Genomic DNA, 22,858 nt, shown 5'->3' with positions numbered 1-22,858 from the left:
GGACCCTGGCCTTTCGCTGAGTATCACACACACCCCTCATTCTTCACAAACATACCTAACATCTTAAGGGCTTTGGAGTGAATGGACTTAGTAGTTCGTTAGTCCCCAGCCTATCTCCAGCGTGCCACGCACTCACTACTTAAAGGGTCTTTGTGTGCTTTTTCCCTTGCTTGTGCACTAGTGGTTAACGAACAACCCAGTGCTTGTCCAACCTTTATGTTGTTGCAACATGAGGAAATTTTATTTTTAAAGATGGGTAGCTTTTATTTTTAACTTCTTGCTATTAAAAGCTTTTGATTTACTCTTGGATGGTATAGTAAGGGTGGCTTCCTGCAGCTCCCATTTGACTTACATCTTTCCCTTGTAGCCGCAGTGGAGGTGAGCTGGAAGGATTTTAGAAAAGACATTTTTGCTCTTGAAGTTAACATGACCACCAGAGTTCTGGGAGTTGTAGATGAAGACCTGCTACAGCCCCTTCCCTCCACCTCCCCAAACAGTTGGAAAGGACATAAATAGAAAGCATCTGGCTTCTTTTATCTCATGTGCATTAAAATTCTTTTTCCAGCTAGTCTTTTATTAATCTTCTGTAGTGAAGCACAGAAGGAAATGTTTTATTTCTCCAGTTTCCCGAAAGGATGTGTGATCTGGTAGAGCTGAATTCCAGTTGGAGCAGAAGGCCCACCTCTCTGCATAGTATGCCTGTATTTGTTCCTTCAGCTCTCATTTACAGAATGGGGTCTTTGAACACACTTGGGTGTGTACACATAGGTGTACACAGAAGCCTGGATCTTGGTTTCAAATTAGATAGATGGAGAACAAAGCTCTCATGTACCTCTTAGAGGGAAGATATTGCCAGAATCATGAGTGACCTCACAGGCTTTGTTGTATGCTTGGGGACAGCTCACTGTCCTACTGATTCTTGAAGTCTCTCAGCCTTGGGCTGGGGAGAATTGTCATCTTTTATAGAAAGATACATAAACTACTTGAGATAATTTCTGAAGGCTACCTTAGAGGCAGAACCTTACTGATCTGAATGATTTGTCTGTGTAATGGAGGAGAAAGCCCCATATTGCCGAGTACATTAGGGCTGTGGACTGAGGCTTCCTAGGTGAATGAGCTTGAAGAGTAAGGACAAAGCTAGTGGAAGTGGAGAGGAGCTGGGAGAGGACTGATTTTATGTTTCTTTCATGTTCAAGCAGATAATAGATGCCAGGTTTCTTCATATATAGGGAACAGTTATATTTTATTTATCAAACATTTCCGGAGCTTCTGTTAAGTGCAAAGCCCTGTGCTAGACATTATGAGAAGCAGGAAGTTTAATGCCCGTGAAGAGTTTATAATAGAAGTGGGTGAAGTCAGTAGGTGCCCAAATGCTATTTGGGGTTTGAACAGAGAATGGGTAGAGGGAAGTGTCCAGGGCAGACAAAGCTTGGAATTACCTAACCTCAATGTTTCAAATTGGAAAATTGGTGCTATAAATGGAAGGTGTTGCTTTCACAGTCCCTTGCTAAGTCTATGTGTTACTAAGATCTTGGGAAGCAGGAAAAAGTAGGTGGTGACAGTGTTGGGCCAGATGGATTCTAAGATCCATCTCACTCGACATCTATGAATAATTTGGGAAGATTCTCTCTGAAGTTAGGGGCACCTCACTTCCTAGTGCCGACAGGTACTTCTAGGGGCAAAGCCTGGTAAACACCATGGGGTGCTGCTGGAAAGCAGGAGAAAAAAAGGAGGAGGGAAAGTGCAAAGAAATACCATGGTGGGAGCACTCAGTCATTGCTCAGAGCCCATGACGTGTAGGACGTTTACTCCTGGAGGAAGCAGCTGTAAAATCCCTGGTGGATCAGGGTATCTGTCTGCATACCTGGATGTGACTCAGACCTCTGACTCAAACTGTGTTAATGGGGACAGTGGAACCCTCAAGAAATAAGATATAGCAAGAAGTCAAAGGGATGAATAAAGAGATGGGCTTTAGTCCCCCATCTCTGTCAGCACCATCCAGTTTGGTGTGGACAAATAGATATTCTCTTAGTCTTAGATGAAGTGTTTTGCATCAGAAAGCCTCATAAACCCACTTCCAGCCATGTTGGGGCCTCTGGTTCCTTGTGGGAGACCTTTGGGAGCCCCCCAGTGCAACTGCACAAACGTCTTCTATAGGAGGGTATCGGCAGGCCACAAGGCTTTAACCACGTCCTTCCTAGCAGGGCCTTGAGCCTGAAGTGTGTCCTGTCATCCTGCATGGGCTGTTGTCACTTGCGAGTGTATTGTGAAGCACCATCACACCATAGCTTTCTGAGGAATTGCACACTGCTCTGGTTTCCTTTTAATGACTAGGGGAGAAGGCACAATCAGCTTGGATTTTAAAGCATTTTGTCAGAGGCAAGTGGTTCTTTGTCGGAAACAAATGGTTCTATCTTTGAAAGGAGTGTAGCTGAGGGATAGCTTGACCCGAGACCCCAGAGTGTTGAAAGCATTGCAGCCTGCTTTACAAATACATCCCTCTTACTTTTGTGTGATTCACCAGTGTTACAGGGAATATTGGTTACCAGTCAAGTTTTCCATGTTCTTGCCCATTTTTCTGAAGGAACTTGCATCAGCACTGAAGTCAGCCTTGTCCGGCCACCTGGAGACAGTGATTTTGGGCCTATTGAAGACACCTGCTCAGTATGATGCTTCCGAGCTGAAAGCTTCCATGAAGGTAAACACGTGTGAGATGCAAACTGTCAAATCTACCATTAATATTTGTGAATTACAGCTTTCTGAGTGTAATTAGGTGATTTTCAGTTTTGTTGAATTCTCATTTGGACCTTTTTTTTTTTTTGAATGAACTGAAGCTATACATCTCAGGATTTGTACCAAAAATATTTCAATTACTTTTTTTAAGACTGTAAAGAAATTTCATGATGCTGAGAAGTCAGTTACCAGCTGCTACAGCTTGGCACCTGGGCAATTGGAATACCATTTGGAAAAACTACTTCCTTGATTACACTTCCTCCTAGAGATTTGTTGTGCTATTAAGGCAAAAAAGTAAAACTCACGGCTTTTGTTAAGTGAAGCTTGCAGTTCTCATGCTCTCTCTTGGGTATTTCTTCTTCTGACCTCTTATCAGTCCCATTGTTTGATTCAAATTTGGTCCAAATCAGAACATTTAAAATCACAGTCCATCAGATCATGAATAGTACTTGTGTTTTGTTCCAAGTATCATAGTCCATAAGACCTTTCGTTTTTTTGTTTTTTGTAATGTTGTTTTGCAATTTTAGCATAAGTTAGATAGTAGAAATTCCAGATTAGAAACCTCCTGAGTTTTGTGCATACCTGAAACATCATGTATTATATAAATGAATAGATGCATCAACATAAATGCATGTTATAGCAAAGCATAGAACCCTTTTCCTAGTGTATGCCTGCAGTGCTTTGAATAATCTGATACTGCCCCCTGCTGATAAAACTGTGTAAAGCCTTGGGAATAGGGGAAGAGCTGCAGTTGTAATTTGTATTCTGAGTCTGGGTGTGTTTCCTGTGATGCCACTGTTTCTGAATAATGAAAAGGCCAAGTTGGAGGCCTGTCACCAGAGCTAATGTCACAGTACAGTTGTCATCCCTTTCCCCAGAGGGCACCTTGAGAGTGAGGCAGCTTCACACACTAGGCACTTCCAGAGCCCAGAATTTGATAGCTCAGGGCTGCTGAAAGATTTATTTTGAAATCTTTCTTCCTTCTATTCTCCAGCTTGGCCCAAACTGCGCCCAACTTATTTGAGTGGACTTGTTTTGAGTTCCCTAAATAGGATCTATTGCAGGGAAAGTATAAGTAAGAATGATAAAATGTCAGCAACACTTAATGATCCTGCTTGATACCAAGAACACTCCTGAAAATTGAGTCTTGGGATCTTTGAGCCATAAATGAGTTGACCTCTCCTAGGTTTCTTCTGACCATCATCACTTCAAATCAGTTTATTGTATTTTCATCAAGAATCCATTTAGTTGTGATCATGCAGTTTTACTAGTATCAGGTACTAGGTATGAGTGTCTTGAAATAGACCTGTTTGAGCTGTCAGTCACCATTGTAATTGGGCCCAATCAAAGGTGCTTTGACTGCTAAATCTTTGACCTTGTGCCAGCTCATCCATTAGTTATCACAGCTGAGTACCCTTTTGAAATCCATAAAGCTTGAAGTGATATTCACTGAACTATGCTTTTAAAAAAAATGTGTTTTGACTTCTGGCAATACCAGTGGCAGTATCTGCCAGATGTTACTGTAGAAGTTGCCCTTGTGATAGGAATTGTGGACAATCTGTGGAAAGCGTGGGCCAAGTTTTGGAAATTGTCAAGGTCACCTTTCAGTATAGAGAAAAAAGCACTATTAGAAATCTCAGATATTAACCCTGGTATAATATCACTGATGGAAGAAAACAAATCTTACATTGCTATTGTATTTACACTTGAACAGTATTGGGATATAGTGTTTCTTCTAATGTGTTAAGTTATTTTTAGATATATTGTTGTCATCCTTGAGATTGAAAAACTGTCCCCTAATATATTTGAAGGTGCTCCATAGTCGTTCTGTAATATTTGTATGGAATGTCGTATAGACCTTCAGCCAAGAAGGGAAGAAGTTTTGGCTTTGCCAGAACCTCTACAAATGATGATTTAAAACTCTGGAAAAAGAGGCATCGGCTCATAGATTAGATTAAGAATAAAATTCAGAGCTGACCATGAACCTGAGGCTTAGTTTATATTACACAACCCACTTTTCAGGGGAATATAAACTAATAAGTTTAATTAATGCCGACATACTCTTCATGGGTATGAGTCTCTTATTGTATTAACACCTTATAATTGATTTACATTTTAAGCATTTATAATTATACTTAGTTCAACATAATATTTCCATATTTGGAAACACAAGTATTAGGGAATCCTGATCATTAAATCTTGACTTTGATCATGAAGCCAACTATGAAATATATGTTTCATTGAGTCCTTTCACACTATCTGGCATGCTCAAAAGTGTATATATTAAATTTGAATACATCACACATCAGATTCTTATTCCTTAATAAAGAGTTGGTGTCTAGGTTTATTTGGAACTTCATTATTTCCTTTTGCTTCCCTAAAGTGCCTGAAGAGCGCATAGTAATCCAGCAAAAATGCAAGTACAAGAATGAAATTTTTAACATTAACCCAGTTTTACATTTCAAAGAGGTGAAGCTAAAAATTTTATCTATACCTTTCCCTGGTAAAAAAGACTTCCTCCAATCTCATGATGCTGGCTGCAAATGACAACATAAAATCTCTATATTCCTTTTTTTAAAATTACTGAGCAGAATTATTTAACAAAGAAAATCATTTCCCATCTATTAAAATAGTGGGTGGTTATTGTAGAATTTGGAAAATACAGGAAAATGGAAGAACTGGAAGGTTTGCTTTTTGTAAACCTAAACCAAAGGCAACCCCTTTGAACATTTTGGTATATTCCATTGCTTGTCTCTTCCTTCCCCTTAAAAAATGTGTGTGTGTGTGTATAAAACAAAATATACTTGAGCTCAAACATGCACCATATTATATTCTGGTGAAGCCATTTTTTCAAAGAACAGAAGATACCATTACCTTATGCTGGGGAATACAGCACAGACTCCCTCAGTAGGACTGTAGAAAGGAGCATGCCAACAGACCCAATCCATGTTTGCGATTTACGTGATCGAGATCAGAGAAGTAGGCTAATGACTAGGAGGACTTCCCCGGCTGACGTCCATGCCGCCTGGTTCACAGGGGCTGGGGACTGATGAGGACTCCCTCATTGAGATCATCTGCTCGAGGACCAACCAGGAGCTGCAAGAAATTAACAGAGTCTACAAGGAGAGTGAGTAGCCCTCGTTCTGTCATGAGCTTCTCAGCCCAGTTGCTGTGACCCTGTCGTGGCTGTCTGGGCTAGGGGGTCACAGGATGCCCAGATTATATAGGCAGAAATGCCTGCCACAGGGACCAACCAGGGGCTTGTCATGGCCCAGGCCCTTCTCCACCTTCTTATGGCCTGGGATTTGGTGATCATATTTCACTAGAACCTGTGCAAAAGGATAGACAGGAGGGAAAGGAGAAAACAAATTAAAAAAAAAAAAATCTGATGGGAAGATTAAGAAAGTATTATACATGAATTTCATGTATTGGGTGCTGTCCTGTCTCTGCTTAGGACGTCGCCAACTCTGGACTGTGGATAATTGTTGCAAGAGGCACATGGATCTATGTGCCCCAAGCACCAGGGGACTGTGGGTAGACTAAATGTACAGTTTGCATGCGTATGTGTGCTATGTTTCAATACCGGTGCTATTTTGAATAATAAAACACAAATCCATTCATAAGTACTATTTAATTCTCACTAGTTTTTGCCATTGTGCATTTTTTCCATCAGTGGGTAAGAAATATGTGTGTGAATATGTGTATGTGTGTGTAGCCCCCCAAAGTTTTTGATATTCAAAATGAGTACTCATAGTCAAGAAGGGTGAGAACCTGCATCTTACCTACAGAAGAGGTCACTTATCAGAGGTGAGCTTGGGGATACCTCATTTGACCCAGCTCTGTCTGTCCCTTGTGACTGATAGTAACGCTGACTCATTTTGTGAGAGTCAAATCATTTTAGAGAATCTGCCTACAGTTGGGCAGGTACATCCATGCTGCCACAGCTGTTTCTGGTTTTTGAGGCTGAGTGGGACAGGGGCTGTTGGTGTGGGTGGGTGGCTGGCTGCATGCACAAGCAGGAAGTATTAAAACAGATTTGCTGTTTTCCAAGTGTACAAGACCGATCTGGAGAAGGACATTGTTTCTGACACCTCCGGTGACTTCCGCAAGCTGATGGTTGCCCTCGCAAAGGTTGGTTTCCAGCTTACTTCTCTGTCCCTGCTTCCTCCCGTGGCAAGTGGCATACCTCGTTTTATACTTGGGAGCAAATTCACTCAATCCTCTGGGTCTGCATCAGAATTTCCAGCTGCATTCCCGACAGTGGGTTTGCACTGTCCCTGCAGAGTTGTCATTTCTGTATAATAGGATTTCTTATCCTGCAAAACCGCACGGTCAAGTGGGCTTTGGGGCCAGAGGAAGAATAGGCAGCTCTCAAGTCCTGGCCTGGATTTATGTGCCAGCCGTCGATGTGTGTCTTGAGGAAGGTCACTTTGTCCCTATCTGTGGCCACGTAGGACCCAGTAGAAAGTGAGTCTCTTGTTCTTTCACCTGCTCTCATTTCTCATGAGACAACTTGCCCAGGTAGTCCTTTGCCTAGAGGGGAGGAGTCCGCTGACTTGCTAACATTAACACATTAACATGGATGAGAGCATTTCCCTTCTGAGTAGTCTGAGTTCTGACCAGTGTGCAGTTGAATGCCTGCATGCCAGAGGAGGGGAGAGAAGGTATTCTCTGCAGGAACCCCGAGGACGGACGATCGATTGGCAGGCTGCGTCCGGCTCCCTCGCATCTCCACAGCCATACTGCCCTCCCGGGCTCGCCTCTCTGGCACTTACCCTGTGAACCGCCATCCACCCATCTTGCTGAAAGTCACTTTTACCATTTTACTCCCCTAATCAAAAACCATTTGTGCTGCATCAAATCAAACTCTCAAATGCCTTTAAAAAGTCCTGTGTACCCTGGTCCTCCCTAACATAATCTTCCTCCCCAGGATTTCCCCCCTGTTAATCTGTTAGTGCAGATGGGCAGCACCTCACTCACCTGGCGTGGGCTCAGCCCCCCTGTACTGTTCCTCCTTTGTGAAATGGCTCCCCCCACCCCTTTGCCAGCCTCATCTGACGCATCCTTCAGGGTTCACCTCAGCTGTCGCCATTGCCCACAGACTTCACAGGCTAGCTCTAGTGTCTGACAGAGTTCTCCCTTATTTTGCATTTCACGTCTTTTTAGAGCCATGGATTACTGTGTGGTTTTACTTTTTGATCCATGCTTATTTCTCCATTCGGATTGTAAACTCGTCGAGGGAAGGAACTAAATAATTATTAGCTTTTTTTTTCTTTTGGAGGTAGGGGGATCCTGTAAGGTGCATGGCCCAGCTCTGGGCACCACGGAGGGAGGGGTGACGGTGAGGTTCCCTGCCTCCGTTTTTTTTTTTTTTTTTTTTTTTTTTGTTTATAATTTTTTTTTTTTTTTTTTTTTTTTTTTTTTTTTGAGAGGGCATCTCTCATATTTATTGATCAAATGGTTGTTAACAACAATAAAATTCAGTATAGGGGGGTCAATGCTCAATGTACAATCATTAATCCATCTCAAGCCTAGTTCTCGTCAGTCTCCAATCTTCTGAAGCATAACGAACAAGTTCTTACATGGTGAACGAATTCTTACAGAGTGAATAAATTCTTACATGGTGAACAGTACAAGGGCAGTCATCACAGAAACTTTCGGTTTTGATCATGCAATATGACCTATAAACCATCAGGTCAAATATGAATATTCATTTGATTTTTGTACTTGATTTATATGTTGATCCCACATTTCTCCTATTATTATTATTATTTTTATTTTTAATAAAATGCTGAAGTGGTAGGTAGATGCAAGATAAAGGTAGAAAACATAGTTTAGTGCTGTAAGAAGGCAAATGTAGATGATCAGATGATCAGGTGTGTGCCTATGGACTAAGTATTAATCCAGGCTAGACAAGGGCAGCAAAACATCCACGGATGCAGAAGATTTCTCTCAAAGCAGGGGGGGTGAGGTTCTGAGCCTCACCTCTGTTGATCCCCAAATTCTCACCTGATGGCCCCCCTGCGACTGTGCCTGTCTTAGGTTGTTCCTCCCTTGAGGAATCTTACCCGTCTCTGGCTAACCAGTCATCTTCCGGGGCCATACAGGGAAATGTAAAGTTGGTAAGTGAGAGAGAAGCCATATTGTTTGCAAAGGTTAGCTTTTTACTTCTTTGCAGATTTATGCCCTGTGGCTTCTATGCCCAGCACTTGTCTCAAGGTATCTTTACCACCTGGAGGAATTATGATACTCGGTAAATTCGATATGAGGCACGAATTCTATTTAAAGTTTGTAATTAGGAAGGAAGAAGAAAAGCTATAGATGTAGCATATGAAGGAAACTTGGGAGGATTGATTATTTCTTTGACATATCTTCTTGTATAGTACCTTAAGTATGTATAGGTTTTAAACTACTAACTAATTTGCACACACATATTGACATAATAGGAATACGGTGACATAAACAAAGCAAATCTATAATTACCAGCCATCTCCAGTGAAGCCAAGAAAACCATTTAGGCACCCTAGGCATTTGTGAAAATTTATCTATGATATGATGGATATTTTCCAACTGTACTTGAACCATCAGACAAATTAAAGCAGCCCATTTCTGGGATCTGTTCACATCCCATATGTTCTTTTAACCATAGATAGTCTATAGTCATGAGATTTTGGGGTGCTACAACTTGCACCCCTCCCAACTCCTGGTTGAGTTCCAACAGTACAGATCCAGTCAAATTCGTTGTCTCACTGTATGCACATGCCAGCCTAGACATCTCCCTCCTCCTTCTCATGGCAAGTCCAGGAGATGGTGGGCTGGATGCAGCCACAACCGCAGCATCGTCCGGATCCCTGTGGAGGCTTTTTGATGATCATCCCCCGGCACGAGTCCTCCAGAGAGTGCTGATGCCGGAAGCTCCTCCTCATATCGTATCTTAGTTCATTTTCTGGGTATCCAAGCTAGGCCTTGATCTTCTGCGTAGAAACAAACAGACCCTTTGCCCACACTTTGACATGCCCTCTATACCACTGTGCAGAACTCATTGGAGGTCAGCACACAGTAACTGCTTTTTTTTTTTTTTTTAATTAAGAGAAAGGAATATTATCAGAAAAGAGTACCTCCATAGCTGATCATCTGACACCCTTTAAGTGATCAACATTAAGGATATTTAAAGCATGCGTTGATCTTTGATTTACCAATAGTTTTATCCTGTTAAGGAGTAATCCCCCTTTTCTTTCTTTCTTTCTTTTTTTTTTTTTTTTAAATTTTTAATCTACACTTACCTGAAGAATACTATGTTTACTATGCTCTCCCCTATATCAGGTCCCCCCTAACAACCACATTACGGTTACTGTCCATCAGCTTAGCAAAATGTTGTAGAGTCACTACTTGTCCTCTCTGTGTTGTGCAGCCCACCCTCCCCTTTCTCCCTCCCCCCCATGCATGCTAATCTTAATACCCCCCTTCTTCTTCCCCCCCCTTATCCCTCCCTGCCCACCCATCCTCCCCAGTTCCTTTCCCTTTGGTACCTGTTAGTCCATTTTTGGGTTCTGTAATTCTGCTGCTGTTTTGTTCCTTCAGTTTTTCCTTTGTTCCTATACTCCTCAGATGAGTGAAATCATTTGGTATTTCTCTTTCTCCGCTTGGCTTATTTCACTGAGCATAATACTCTCCAGCTCCATCCATGTTGCTGCAAATGGTTGGATTTTTCCACTTCTTATGGCTGAGTAGTATTCCATTGTGTATATGTACCACATCTTCTTTATCCATTCATCTACAGATGGACATTTAGGTTGCTTCCAATTCTTGGCTATTGTAAATAGTGCTGCGATAAACATAGGAGTGCATCTGTCTTTCTCAAACTTGATTGCTGTGTTCTTAGGGTAAATTCCTAGGAGTGGAATTCCTGGGTCAAATGGTAGGTCTGTTTTGAGCATTTTGATGCACCTCCATACTGCTTTCCACAATGGTTGAACTAATTTACATTCCCACCAGCAGTGTAGGAGGGTTCCCCTTTCTCCACAGCCTCGCCAACATTTGTTGTTGTTTGTCTTTTGGATGGCAGCTATCCTTACTGGTGTGAGGTGATACCTCATTGTAGTTTTAATTTGCATTTCTCTGATAATTAGCGATGTGGAGCATCTTTTCATGTGTCTCTTGGCCATCTGTATTTCTTTTTTGGAGAACTGTCTGTTCAGTTCCTCTGCCCATTTTTTAATTGGGTTATTTGTTTTTTGTTTGTTGAGGCGTGTGAGCTCTTTATATATTCTGGACGTCAAGCCTTTATCAGATCTGTCATTTTCAAATATATTCTCCCATACTGTAGGGTTCCTTTTTGTTCTATTGATGGTGTCTTTCGCTGTACAGAAGCTTTTCAGCTTAATGTAGTCCCACTTGCTCATTTTTGCTGTTGTTTTCCTTGCCCGGGGAGATATGTTCAAGAAGAGATCACTCATGTTTATGTCTAAGAGGTTTTTGCCTATGTTTTTTTCCAAGAGTTTAATGGTTTCGTGACTTACATTCAGGTCTTTGATCCATTTTGAGTTTACCTTTGTATATGGGGTTAGACAATGGTCCAGTTTCATTCTCCTACATGTAGCTGTCCAGTTTTGCCAGCACCATCTGTTGAAGAGACTGTCATTTTGCCATTGTATGTCCATGGCTCCTTTATCAAATATTAATTGACCATATATGTTTGGGTTAATTTCTGGGGTCTCTAATCTGTTCCACTGGTCTGTGGCTCTGTTCTTGTGCCAGTACCAAATTGTCTTGATTACTATGGCTTTGTAGTAGAGCTTGAAGTTGGGGAGTGAGATCCCCCCTACTTTATTCTTCTTTTTCAGGATTGCTTTGGCTATTCGGGGTCTTTGGTGTTTCCATATGAATTTTTGAATTATTTGTTCCAATTCATTGAAGAATGTTGCTGGTAATTTGAGAGGGATTGCATCAAATTTGTATATTGCTTTTGGCAGGATGGCCATTTTGACGATATTAATTCTTCCTAGCCATGAGCATGGGATGAGTTTCCATTTATTAGTGTCCCCTTTAATTTCTCTTAAGAGTGACTTGTAGTTTTCAGAGTATAAGTCTTTCACTTCCTTGGTTAGGTTTATTCCTAGGTATTTTATTCTTTTTGATGCAATGGTGAATGGAATTGTTTTCCTGATTTCTCTTTCTATTGATTCGTTGTTAGTGTATAGGAAAGCTACAGATTTCTGTGTGTTGATTTTGTATCCTGCAACTTTGCTGTATTCCGATATCAGTTCTAGTAGTTTTGGAGTGGAGTCTTTAGGGTTTTTTATGTACAGTATCATATCATCTGCAAATAGTGACAGTTTAACTTCTTCTTTACCAATCTGGATTCCTTGTATTTCTTTGTTTTGTCTGATTGCCGTGGCTAGGACCTCCAGTACTATGTTAAATAACAGTGGGGAGAGTGGGCATCCCTGTCTGGTTCCCGATCTCAGTGGAAATGCTTTCAGCTTCTCGCTGTTCAGTATAATGCTGGCTGTGGGTTTATCATATATGGCCTTTATTATGTTGAGGTACTTGCCCTCTATTCCCATTTTGCTGAGAGTTTTTATCATGAATGGATGTTGAATTTTGTCAAATGCTTTTTCAGCATCTATGGAGATGATCATGTGGTTTTTGTCTTTCTTTTTGTTGATGTGGTGGATGATGTTGATGGATTTTCGAATGTTGTACCATCCTTGCATCCCTGGGATGAACCCCACTTGGTCATGGTGTATGATCCTTTTGATATACTGTTGAATTCTGTTTGCTAATATTTTATTGAGTATTTTTGCATCTACGTTCATCAGGGATATTGGTCTGTAATTTTCTTTTTTGGTGGGGTCTTTGCCTGGTTTTGGTATTAGGGTGATGTTGGCTTCATAGAATGAGTTTGGGAGTATTCCCTCTTCTTCTATTTTGTGGAACACTTTAAGGAGAATGGGTATTATGTCTTCTCTGTGTGTCTGATAAAATTCCGAGGTAAATCCGTCCGGCCCCGGGGTTTTGTTCTTGGGTAGTTTTTTGATTACTGTTTCAATTTCTTTGCTTGTAATTGGTTTGTTTAACTTTTGTGTTTCTTCCTTGGTCAGTCTTGGGAGGTTGTATTTTTCTAGGAAGTTGTCCATTTCTTCTAGGTTTTCCAGCTTGTTGGCATATAGGTTTTCATAGTAGTCTTTAATAATTCTTTGTATTTCTGTGGAGTCTGTCGTGATTTTTCCATTCTCATTTCTGATTATGTTGATTTGTGTTGACTCTCTTTTTCTCTTAATAAGTTGGGCTAGAGGCTTATCTATTTTGTTTATTTTCTCAAAGAACCAGCTCTTGGTTTCGTTGATTTTTGCTATTGTTTTATTCTTCTCAATTTTGTTTATTTCTTCTCTGATCTTTATTATGTCCCTCCTTCTGCTGACTTTAGGCCTCATTTGTTCTTCTTTTTCCAGTTTTAATAATTGTGATGTTAGACTATTCATTTGGGATTGTTCTTCCTTCTTCAAGTGTGCCTGGATTGCTATATACTTTCCTCTTAAGACTGCTTTCGCTGCATCCCACAGAAGTTGGGGCTTAGTGTTGTTGTTGTCATTTGTTTCTATATATTCCTTGATCTCTATTTTGATTTGTTCATTGATCCATTGATTATTTAGTAGCATGTTGTTAAGCCTCCATGTGTTTGTGAGCCTTTTTGTTTTCTTTGTAGAATTTATTTCTACTTTCATACCTTTGTGGTCTGAAAAATTGGTTGGTAGAATTTCAATATTGTGGAATTTACTGAGGCTCTTTTTGTGAGCTAGTATGTGGTCTATTCTAGAGAATGTTCCATGTGCACTTGAGAAGAATGTATATCCTGTTGCTTTTGGATGTAAAGTTCTATAGATGTCTATTAGGTCCATCTGTTCTAGTGTGTTGTTCAGTGCCTGTGTGTCTTTACTTATTTTCTGCCCGGTGGATCTATCCTTTGGGGTGAGTGGTGTGTTGAAGTCTCCTACAATGAATGCATTGCAGTCTATTTCCCTCTTTAGTTCTGTTAGTATTTGCTTCACATATGCTGGTGCTCCTGTATTGGGTGCATATATATTTAGAATGGTTATATCCTCTTGTTGGACTAAGCCCTTTATCATTATGTAGTGGCCTTCTTTATCTCTTGTTACTTTCTTTGTTTTGAAGTCTATTTTGTCTGATATTAGTACTGCAACCCCTGCTTTCTTCTCACTGTTGTTTGCCTGAAATATGTTTTTCCATCCCTTGACTTTTAGTCTATGCTTATCTTTGGGTTTAAGGTGAGTTTCTTGTAAGCAGCATATAGATGGGTCTTGCTTTTTTATCCATTCTATTACTCTATGTCTTTTGATTGGTGCATTAAGTCCATTTACATTTAGGGTGACTATTGAAAGATATGTACTTATTGCCATTGCAGGCTTTAGATTCGTGGTTACCAAAGGTTCAAGGTTAGCTTCTTTAGTATCTTACTGCCTAACTTAGCTCGCTTATTGAGCTGTTATATACACTGTCTGGAGAGTCTTTTCTTCTCTCCCTTCTTATTCCTCCTCCTCCCCTCTTCATATGTTGTGTGTTTTGTTCTGTGCTCTTTTTAGGGGTGCTCCCATCTAGAGCAGTCCCTGTAGGATGCCCTGTAGAGGTGGTTTGTGGGAAGCAAATTCCCTCAGCTTTTGCTTGTCTGGGAATTGTTTGATCCCACCATCATATTTAAATGATAGTCGTGCTGGATACAGTATCCTTGGTTCAAGGCCCTTCTGTTTCATTGCATTAAGTATATCATGCCATTCTCTTCTGGCCTGTAGGGTTTCTGTTGAGAAGTCTGATGTTAGCCTGATTGGTTTTCCTTTATAGGTGACCTTTTTCTCTCTAGCTGCCTTTAAAACTCTTTCCTTGTCCTTGATCCTTGCCATTTTAATTATTATGTGTCTTGGTGTTGTCCTCCTTGGATCCTTTCTGTTGGGGGTTCTGTATAATTCCATGGTCTGTTCGATTATTTCCTCCCCCAGTTTGGGGAAGTTTTCAGCAATTATTTCTTCAAAGACCCTTTCTATCCCTTTTCCTCTTTCTTCCTCTTCTGGTATCCCTATAATACGAATGTTTTTCCTTTTGTATTGGTCACATATTTCTCTTAGTGTTGTTTCATTCCTGGAGATCCTTTTATCTCTCTCTATGTCAGCTTCTATACGTTCCTGTTCTCTGGCTTCTATTCCTTCAATGGCCTCTTGCATCTTATCCATTCTGCTTATAAATCCTTCCAGGGATTGTTTCACTTCTGTGATCTCTTTCCTGACATCTGTGATCTCCTTCCGGACTTCATCCCACTGCTCTTGCATTTTTCTCTGCATCTCATCCCACTGCTCTTGCATTTTTCTCTGCATCTCATCCCATTGCTCTTGCATTTTTTTCTGCATCTCTGTCAGCATGTTCATGATTTTTATTTTGAATTCTTTTTCAGGAGGACTAGTTAGGTCTGTCTCCTTCTCAGGTGTTGTCTCTGTGATCTTTGTCTGCCTGTAGTTTTGCCTTTTCATGGTGATAGAGATAGTCTGCAGAGCTGGTACAAGTGACCGCTGGAAGAGCTTCCCTTCTTGTTGGTTTGTAGCCTTTTCCTGGGAGAATAGCGACCTCTAGTGGCTTGTGCTGGGCAGCTGTGCGCAGACAGGGCTTCTGCTTCCTGCCCAGTTGCTTTGGGGTTTATCTCCACTGTTGCTGTGGGCTTGGCCTGGCTGGGGCTGTTCCTCCAAAATGGTGGAGCCCCGTTAGAGGGGGAGCAGCCAGGAGACTATTTATCTCCGTAAGGGGCCTCTGTGCTCCCTGCTGCCGAGGGGGTTAGAGTGCCCAGAGATCCCCAGATTCCCTGCTTCTGGTCTAAGTGACCTGTCCTGCCCCTTTAAGATTTCCAAAAAGCACTCTCCAAACCAAAACAACAACAGCAACAATGAGAGAGGGAACAGAAAGGAAAAAAAAAAGAAAAAACACGCGATTTTTTTTTTTTTTTTTTCCTCAGGTGCCGGTCCCAGGCACCCGCGCACTGGTCCTGCTGCCCTGTCTCCCTAGCACCAGGGTCCCTGTCCTTTCAAGGCTTCCAAAAAGCACCCACCCACCGGTCCCGCAGGGAAGGAACGCTCAATATTCTTTGTCCTCAGGCACTGGTCCCACGCACCCGCTCACCAGTCCTGCCGCCCTGCCTCCCTAGCACCGGGGTCCCTGTCCCTTCAAGGCTTCCAAAAAGCACTTGGCAAAAAGAGAGAAAAAAAAGGGGAAAAACGCGCGATTTCTTCCGTCCTCAAGTGCCGGTCTCAGGCACCCACCCACCGGTCCCACAGGGAAAAATGCGGGATATTCTTTGTCCTCAGGTGCCGGTCCCAGGCACCCGCTCACCAGTCCCGCCGCCCTGCCTCCCTAGCACCGGGGTCCCTGTCCCTTTTAGGCTTCCAAAAAGCACTCGCAGAAAAGAGAAAAAAAAAAGGGGAAAAACGCACGATTTCCTCTGTCCTCAAGTGCCGGTCTCAGGCACCCGTCCACCGGTCCCGCAGGGAAAAACGGGGGATATTCTTTGTCCTCAGGCGCCGGTCCCAGCCACCCGCTCACCAGTCCTGCCACCGTGCCTCCCTAGCACTGGGGTCCCCGTCCCTTCAAGGCTTCCAAAAAGCGCTTGCCATAAAGAGAGAAAAAAAAAAAAAAAGGGGAAAAACGCGCGACCTCCTCCGTCCTCAGGCACCGGTCTCAGGCACCCGCCCCCAGGTCTCGCAGGGAGAAACGCGGGATATTCTTTGTCCTCCGGCGCTGTTCCCAGGCACCTCCTCACCGGTCCCACCACCCTGCCTCCCCAGCAACGGGGGCCCGTCCCTCTAAGGCTTCCAAAAAGCGCTTGCCAAAAAAAAAAACTGCTCCGGTTTCTCTCCACCCGCCGGGAGCCGGGGGGAGGGGCGCTCGGGTCCCGCCGGGCTGGGGCTTGTATCTTACCCCCTTCACAAGGCGCTGGGTTCTTGCAGGTGTGGATGTGGTCTGGATGTTGTCCTGTGTCCTGTGGTCTCTATTTTAGGAAGATTTTTCTTTGTTATATTTTCATAGCTCTATGTGTTTTTGGGAGGAGATTTCCACTGCTCTACTCACGCCGCCATCTTCCAGCAGTTTGCCCTGCCTCCGTTTTTGTACACATCAGTCCTTGGTCTTGTCTAGACTTCAGTGTGAAGATAAACTTTAAGGGGATGTTTCAGTAAATTAAATAGTGGCATACATGAGTTGGGGAAAAATAACATTTTCAGTTTTAAAACACATAAAGAAATATATTTCATGTTCCTAATTGCTTTCTTCTGTAGGGTAGAAGAGCAGAGGATGGCTCTGTCATTGATTACGAACTGATTGACCAAGATGCCCGGGTGAGTGCCAGGCTTTTGGATTGCATTTCTGTTTGCTACTAAGTCCCTGGATAGTCTGTATAGTAATTATTGTCCTGTGTAACAAATTACCCCCAAATTAGTGGCTTAAAACAACAAACATTTATTGTATCTCTGATTCTGTGGGCCAGGAATTAGACAGTGGCTTAGCTGGGTGGGTACCGGCTCAGAATCTCTCGTTTGAGGTTGGAGACAAAAGGTGGACGTGTGAGCACCCGGCAGCGTCAGGAGGGTCTCCTCCGGATCGCCACGCACATGACTGCTGGCAGGAGGCATTCGCAGCTCTCCACAGGGGCCTCTCTAAGGGTTTGCTGGAGTGTCCTCACCGCAGGGCAGCTGGCTTTTCACAGAACAGGTGATCCACGAGAGAAAGCCAAGAGGAAGCCATGTGCCTTCCAGGACCTAATTGCAGGAGTCACACACTGTCGCTGCTGTCATACTCCATTCATGAGAAATGAGTCACTGAGTCTAGCCCACAGTCAGTGGGAGTAGAAGGAAGGCAGGTCAGAGAATCTGTGGGCTTCATTTTCCCTTTCTGGGAGCAATAGTTATTACAGGGTACTCCCGTAAACAGGATCATGTCTGGCTCACATAAGCTGGTTTAGGCTTTGCGTGCACTGGAAGCACAAGTTTCTCCAGGATGTGACACAGCTATGCACACTGCTGTGCGTGTTCCACAAATGACCAGCAACAGAGTGAGCAACACTGAAAAGGGAAAGAAGATGGCGGAGGCACAGCCAGGGACAGGGAAGGCTTATTATTGTCCCTTGTCGGGGGGGGAGAAGGCAAGCGTGGCCGAGGCCCGTCTAGCTGGATAGAACTTTTGCTGGTTCTAGTCCTATAATCATGAGAACTATTTGTTCAGCTCATTCAGGTTGATATGAACTACATGCCTTTCCCAGAGGGCCGACAGCTATCTCAAAGCATTCCGTAAGAGCTGCAGAACAAAGTTAATTTAATTCTTTTTGATTTTAAAATTCAATATATTTCACACAGCACTTAGAGCAAGAGGTAGAGAAAGGTTTTAAATAAAGCAATAGAAGTTGGGTTTTGCAACTCCCAGATAGTGGATGGTCACTGAATGAGTATCCTTGCATGAACCTTTCTTCCCCCTCCTTGGCATTCTTAGCATTACTTGTAGCCTCTAAATTTTCCAGAAACAGAAAGGGATTTTGGATCAGATCCCCTTTCAGCTCTGTCACTTCCCGAGTCTCTAAGAAGCTCAGGTGTGGTACCGGACCTGGAGCTGTCTTCAGGAGATGACCAGTAGCTTATCTGCCTTTAGAAGTGCCAAAGGCAAGAGGGCTGGATGTGCTAACAAGCATTTGCCTGTCCTTGTGTATTATGAACACATACTTCGTCCTTCCTTCAGTGTTCAGGGAAGGAGATTTGTATAGCGCCAGCCTCACGAGCAGTCTAGTCTCCTGCTCTGTCTGTGCCTAAGAAATACTGCTCTTGGGGAACTTGGGACCTAAATAGAACATTTTTGCCCATGCCTGCAGTGCTGTCTCCTTTCTCATTTGACATCTTGAATGAGTAGGTTTTGGGTGGTTGTTTTATTTTCATGGCCTTCACTGGATGGAGTAGTTAACTTTCCCGGTTGGCTGTGCTTGTAGGATCTCTATGATGCTGGAGTGAAGAGGAAAGGAACGGATGTTCCCAAGTGGATCAGCATCATGACCGAGCGGAGCAGGTGTCATCTGCAGAAAGGTGCAGGCTGTGCTGAGGAGGTCCTAGCGCCTCGGGCCCAAAATGGGTGCCCTTGGGGCTGCTCAGGGGCTGGGTTGGGCTTGGGGCTTCCTGAACAAAGTTCACTCTCCACTTTGTACCCCATAATCTCACCCCTTTTCCGTCACCAAGTCCATTCTCTCCCATTTTGGATCCTCTTTTCCCCTTAAATACTTGCCATGTTTGGTGCTTTAGCTGCCCCTTCTTGCCTAGGATCATTTTATCTTGCCATGTTTGTTCAAATAATGGACTCTGCCAGGTGCCACGTACTGTTTCTCGTGGCTTCTAGATAGAATGGGTTCCACTCAGGGCTGAGATGAAGATGGTCAAAATACATGGCCTGGGCAGTGCCATTTGGGACAGGTTCCTGGTACATCTGTCCCAGGGCGACTGGTGCAGTGTCAGCTCTGGACCACCCTGGCAACCCCTAATGCTCTGGGATGCTATGATTATCCTCATTTCTTTAAAAAATTGTGGTAGGCAACTGTGTGGGCAATCATTGGCAGCTTTGACTAGTGGCTCTGTTATAATAATTATTTGTTGCTTTTCCTTAGTATTTGACAGGTACAAGAGCTACAGCCCTTACGACATGTTGGAAAGCATCAGGAAGGAGGTCAAAGGAGACCTGGAAAATGCTTTCCTCAACCTGGGTAAGTAAGTGTGGCCCCCCAGCCCTGGTGGACATCGGCTTTCAGTAAACTGCGCTGAAGCAGAAGTAATGAACGGCTGTCTTATTAATTCAAGTGTGTTTGGAGGTGTGGTTTCTTTACAACGATTTGGGTAGTTTTATAATCTTCACTGCATAAATTTAAGATACAAAACTGGGGAAGGGTTTAAATTGGTAAAACCGAGAGTTGCCTAGAAGGAATAAGATAATAAGAGAAAGGGTTCCGCTGGGGAAACTCACATACCCACTTGGGCTTCTGCAGCCCTCAAGTCCCCTGATTCAAAGCCGTAGTAGAGCTGAGTGTTTCAGAGGATCCCTGGTTTTCCCTTCGCCTGTGTTATTTTGCAGTCCGTTCCTGTAATGTGAGGCCATCTGGTTTGTGCCCTGGGATCAGGGCCTCAGCCCCCACAGGTGGAGGAGAGGGGAGTAGCTCACCCCTTTTCTTCTCTCCACAGTGCAGTGTATCCAGAACAAGCCCCTATATTTTGCTGACCGACTGTATGACTCCATGAAGGTAAGGGCCCCTGGATGGGAGGTCTGTGTTTCCACAGTAAGCTTTTCTTTTATGCCCCAAACTCGGCCTCCTTGACCAGCAGATGGAGGCAGGTACTCCGCTGTGTGGGTGCAGGAGTGGACTAGGCAGCCGTAGTTGTGTTTGACAGGTGAGAAAACCACAACTCCATCTTCTGTCTCTCCCAACTAGATGAACATGTACAGGTAGAAAATAAAGTGCCACCGTAGAAAGGAAATGCCAGATGGTAATTGTGTCTGATTCCTGCTCAGATTTCTCAGTAATTCCCTTCTGTTACCCCAGAGTGAGACATAAGCAAGGAAGAGAGAGATTATTTAGCAACCACCATACAGTAGACAATGTGCTGTTTACTTTATTTCAAACCATTACCAAAACACCTATGAAGCTTATGTTATTATTTTCTTTATAGATGAGGAGACCGGAGCTCAGAAAGTTTCAGTTTGCTTGAGGTTGCATAGCCAGATTGGAGCTTGAGTCTATCTGACTCCAAAGCCAGCCTTGTAATTCTCTGTTAAATCGACTGTCTCTTCTCACATTCCCATCCCATTTTCCATGCCCCAACTGTGCCTTTTTCTTCCCGGCTTCAAGTCCCTTGTCACATCTTCCTGTATCACCCCTTGTCCACAGAAGGATCACCCTTCTGTCTTCAGGTCCCTTATCAAGTATGACCCATTCCTTGGTGCCTCTGGTCTGAAGGTCTAGAAGTAAATGCAGTGGTCATTATTTCTTGTTATGTATGTAAACTTGCACAGTTCTGAGCTCTGCAGTAGTTAGTACTCAGTACGCATTTATTGAATGCACAGAGAAGGGGGTTCATGCTGATTTCATCCTGGCATGTTTGGAATTCCAAGATGCACATTCTTCTTAAGGGAGTGGTTTCACTGTTATCTTTGCAGTCTCTTAGAGGGCAGCATTAAGAATCCATATGAGTTCCATGTGTAAGGAAACACACTGTATTCTCTTTTAATGATTAATGTTGTCTGTGAATTGTAACTTGGGACATCGACTTAACTTTCAGGGCAAGGGGACTCGCGATAAGGTCCTGATTAGAATCATGGTCTCCCGCAGTGAAGTGGACATGTTGAAAATTAGGTCTGAATTCAAGAGGAAGTATGGCAAGTCCCTGTACTACTACATCCAGGTAAGCCGCACGGTGACGTGCTGGCCATCCAGGGGGCCCCAAAGTCCCCGGGGCAGGTGCGCTGTCAGAATGATGATGGAATGGTGGTTTTCAGCTTTCTGATTCCCTGGGGAAGACATGCTAGTCATCAAATATCAGGGATTTCTTTTGAAAGTGCCATCATTTATTTGTCTTGGAGTCTTAAAGAGTCAGTCAAATATTTTATATTTCCCACATCTGCTATTCTGCAGTGATAATTGCTGTTCATGACAATGATCCTGCAAGGCTTGTTGACATCTTGAAGAAACTTGAATCAGTTAAATTTTTATATTTTGTTATGTTTCCATTTCTTGAAGAATCAATCCCCTGTGGTAGGCCTGACAGCATTTACTTGCTCAGAATGCCCATCTCTCTTCTCCCATCAGTGTAGTCTCCGTTTCGGAGAGATGGAGCAGTCATGTATGAGGAGTGACTGCGTTCATGGCAGTCACACGGTATATAGTTCAGACAGGCACCTTTCTAAAAGTAAGATCCGGAAGTTTTCAGTCATGTCCGTGTTTACCCAGGATGAATTTAGAGGTGGGTTTGGTATACCCAGGTTTATTAAGGCACATGTTTAAAGTTTAGGCATCCCCTCACCTCACCAGCCTATCCCCGCGTGACCTTGAGAATCCACAGAGCAGCACAGTAAGGCAGGGAAGTGCCTGTCTTCCCTGGAAGGGGGGGAGGGCAGGGAGGGAAGTGTTGGCGTCCACAGGGCCTCACTCCGTGAAGGCAGGCTTGGCTTGTCCTGGTCGCTCCCAAGTCAGCCCCAGAACCTCACGTTCTCCCGCCCTCGTGGTAATACTGTGACTTGAGAGTTTGTGCGTGAGGCCGCACTCCCAGAGGGTCTGCTGGCGGTGGCTTGGGCCTTTGGTCTGGGCGGGTCCTGTAGTCCTGTAGCGTGAGTAGCGGGAGAGGCTGCGTGTGCTTTGGGACGGCTTGTCTGTCATTGCAGAATTTGGGTCTTTTTCCTGATGTTGAATTTCTTGCCTTGCCTTGGCCATTCGCAGCAGGACACCAAGGGCGATTACCAGAAAGCGCTGCTGTACCTCTGCGGTGGGGACGACTGAGGCTCTCGGCGGTGCCCGGGAGCGGTGGTGCTCCGCGCTTCCAGCTAACGGTCCTAGGAAGTAGCTTGTGACTAACAGCTCCCTGTGCCCATCCCTGTGAGGGTGACATTAGTGTCGCCCCCTCCCTGTCCTTATTTCAGCATCGCCCAAGCATTGCCTGCCTTTCCCATCTAGTTTCTCCTTTCAGCCAAAGAAATGAACATTCCAAGGAGTTGGAATTGAAATTTATGATGTGAAACACCTTGCCTCTTGTGTACTGTCGTAAGCAGATGAATAAACAGAATTTGTACTTTAGAAATGAGTACTTTGTTGACCTCAGTTTCAATTCAATTGTTCAAAAATCAAACACACGTAGGGCTGCATCACTCAGCTGGGAAGGCTGTGTCCCAGAGGAAGAAGCTGTAGAACCGAGCTGTCTGATAGAGTAGCTGCTATGCAGATGTGGCAATTTACGTTTTAATTAATTTAAATGAAATGAAATCAGTTTCTCAGTCTCATCATCCATATTCCAAATGCTCACTACCCACATGTGGTTAGCAGCTAGTATATTGGACAGCT

The 22,858-nt window shown here is 43.5% G+C and overlaps 1 protein-coding gene across 1 annotated transcript in view; it reads left to right on the top strand.

Annotated features, from left to right (window-relative positions):
• ANXA2 (annexin A2) overlaps positions 1 to 22,601 on the top strand; it is a 52,193-nt gene extending 29,592 nt beyond the window's left edge. The window contains exons 5-13 of the mRNA XM_037004247.2: positions 2,585 to 2,698; positions 5,770 to 5,860; positions 6,785 to 6,864; positions 17,064 to 17,123; positions 18,758 to 18,851; positions 19,424 to 19,519; positions 19,992 to 20,050; positions 21,087 to 21,209; positions 22,241 to 22,601. Coding sequence (XP_036860142.1) covers positions 2,585 to 2,698; positions 5,770 to 5,860; positions 6,785 to 6,864; positions 17,064 to 17,123; positions 18,758 to 18,851; positions 19,424 to 19,519; positions 19,992 to 20,050; positions 21,087 to 21,209; positions 22,241 to 22,300 — 777 coding nt within the window. The 3' untranslated portion in view covers positions 22,301 to 22,601. The remainder of the gene's footprint in view (positions 1 to 2,584; positions 2,699 to 5,769; positions 5,861 to 6,784; positions 6,865 to 17,063; positions 17,124 to 18,757; positions 18,852 to 19,423; positions 19,520 to 19,991; positions 20,051 to 21,086; positions 21,210 to 22,240) is intronic.
• Positions 22,602 to 22,858: the final 257 nt, after the last annotated feature.

This window comes from Manis javanica, chromosome 8 (genome assembly GCF_040802235.1).
Source record: "Manis javanica isolate MJ-LG chromosome 8, MJ_LKY, whole genome shotgun sequence".
Lineage (NCBI taxonomy): Eukaryota > Metazoa > Chordata > Mammalia > Pholidota > Manidae > Manis > Manis javanica.
The sequence above is the reverse complement of the archived record's forward strand: the minus strand, read 5'-3'. Positions and strand labels throughout refer to the sequence as shown.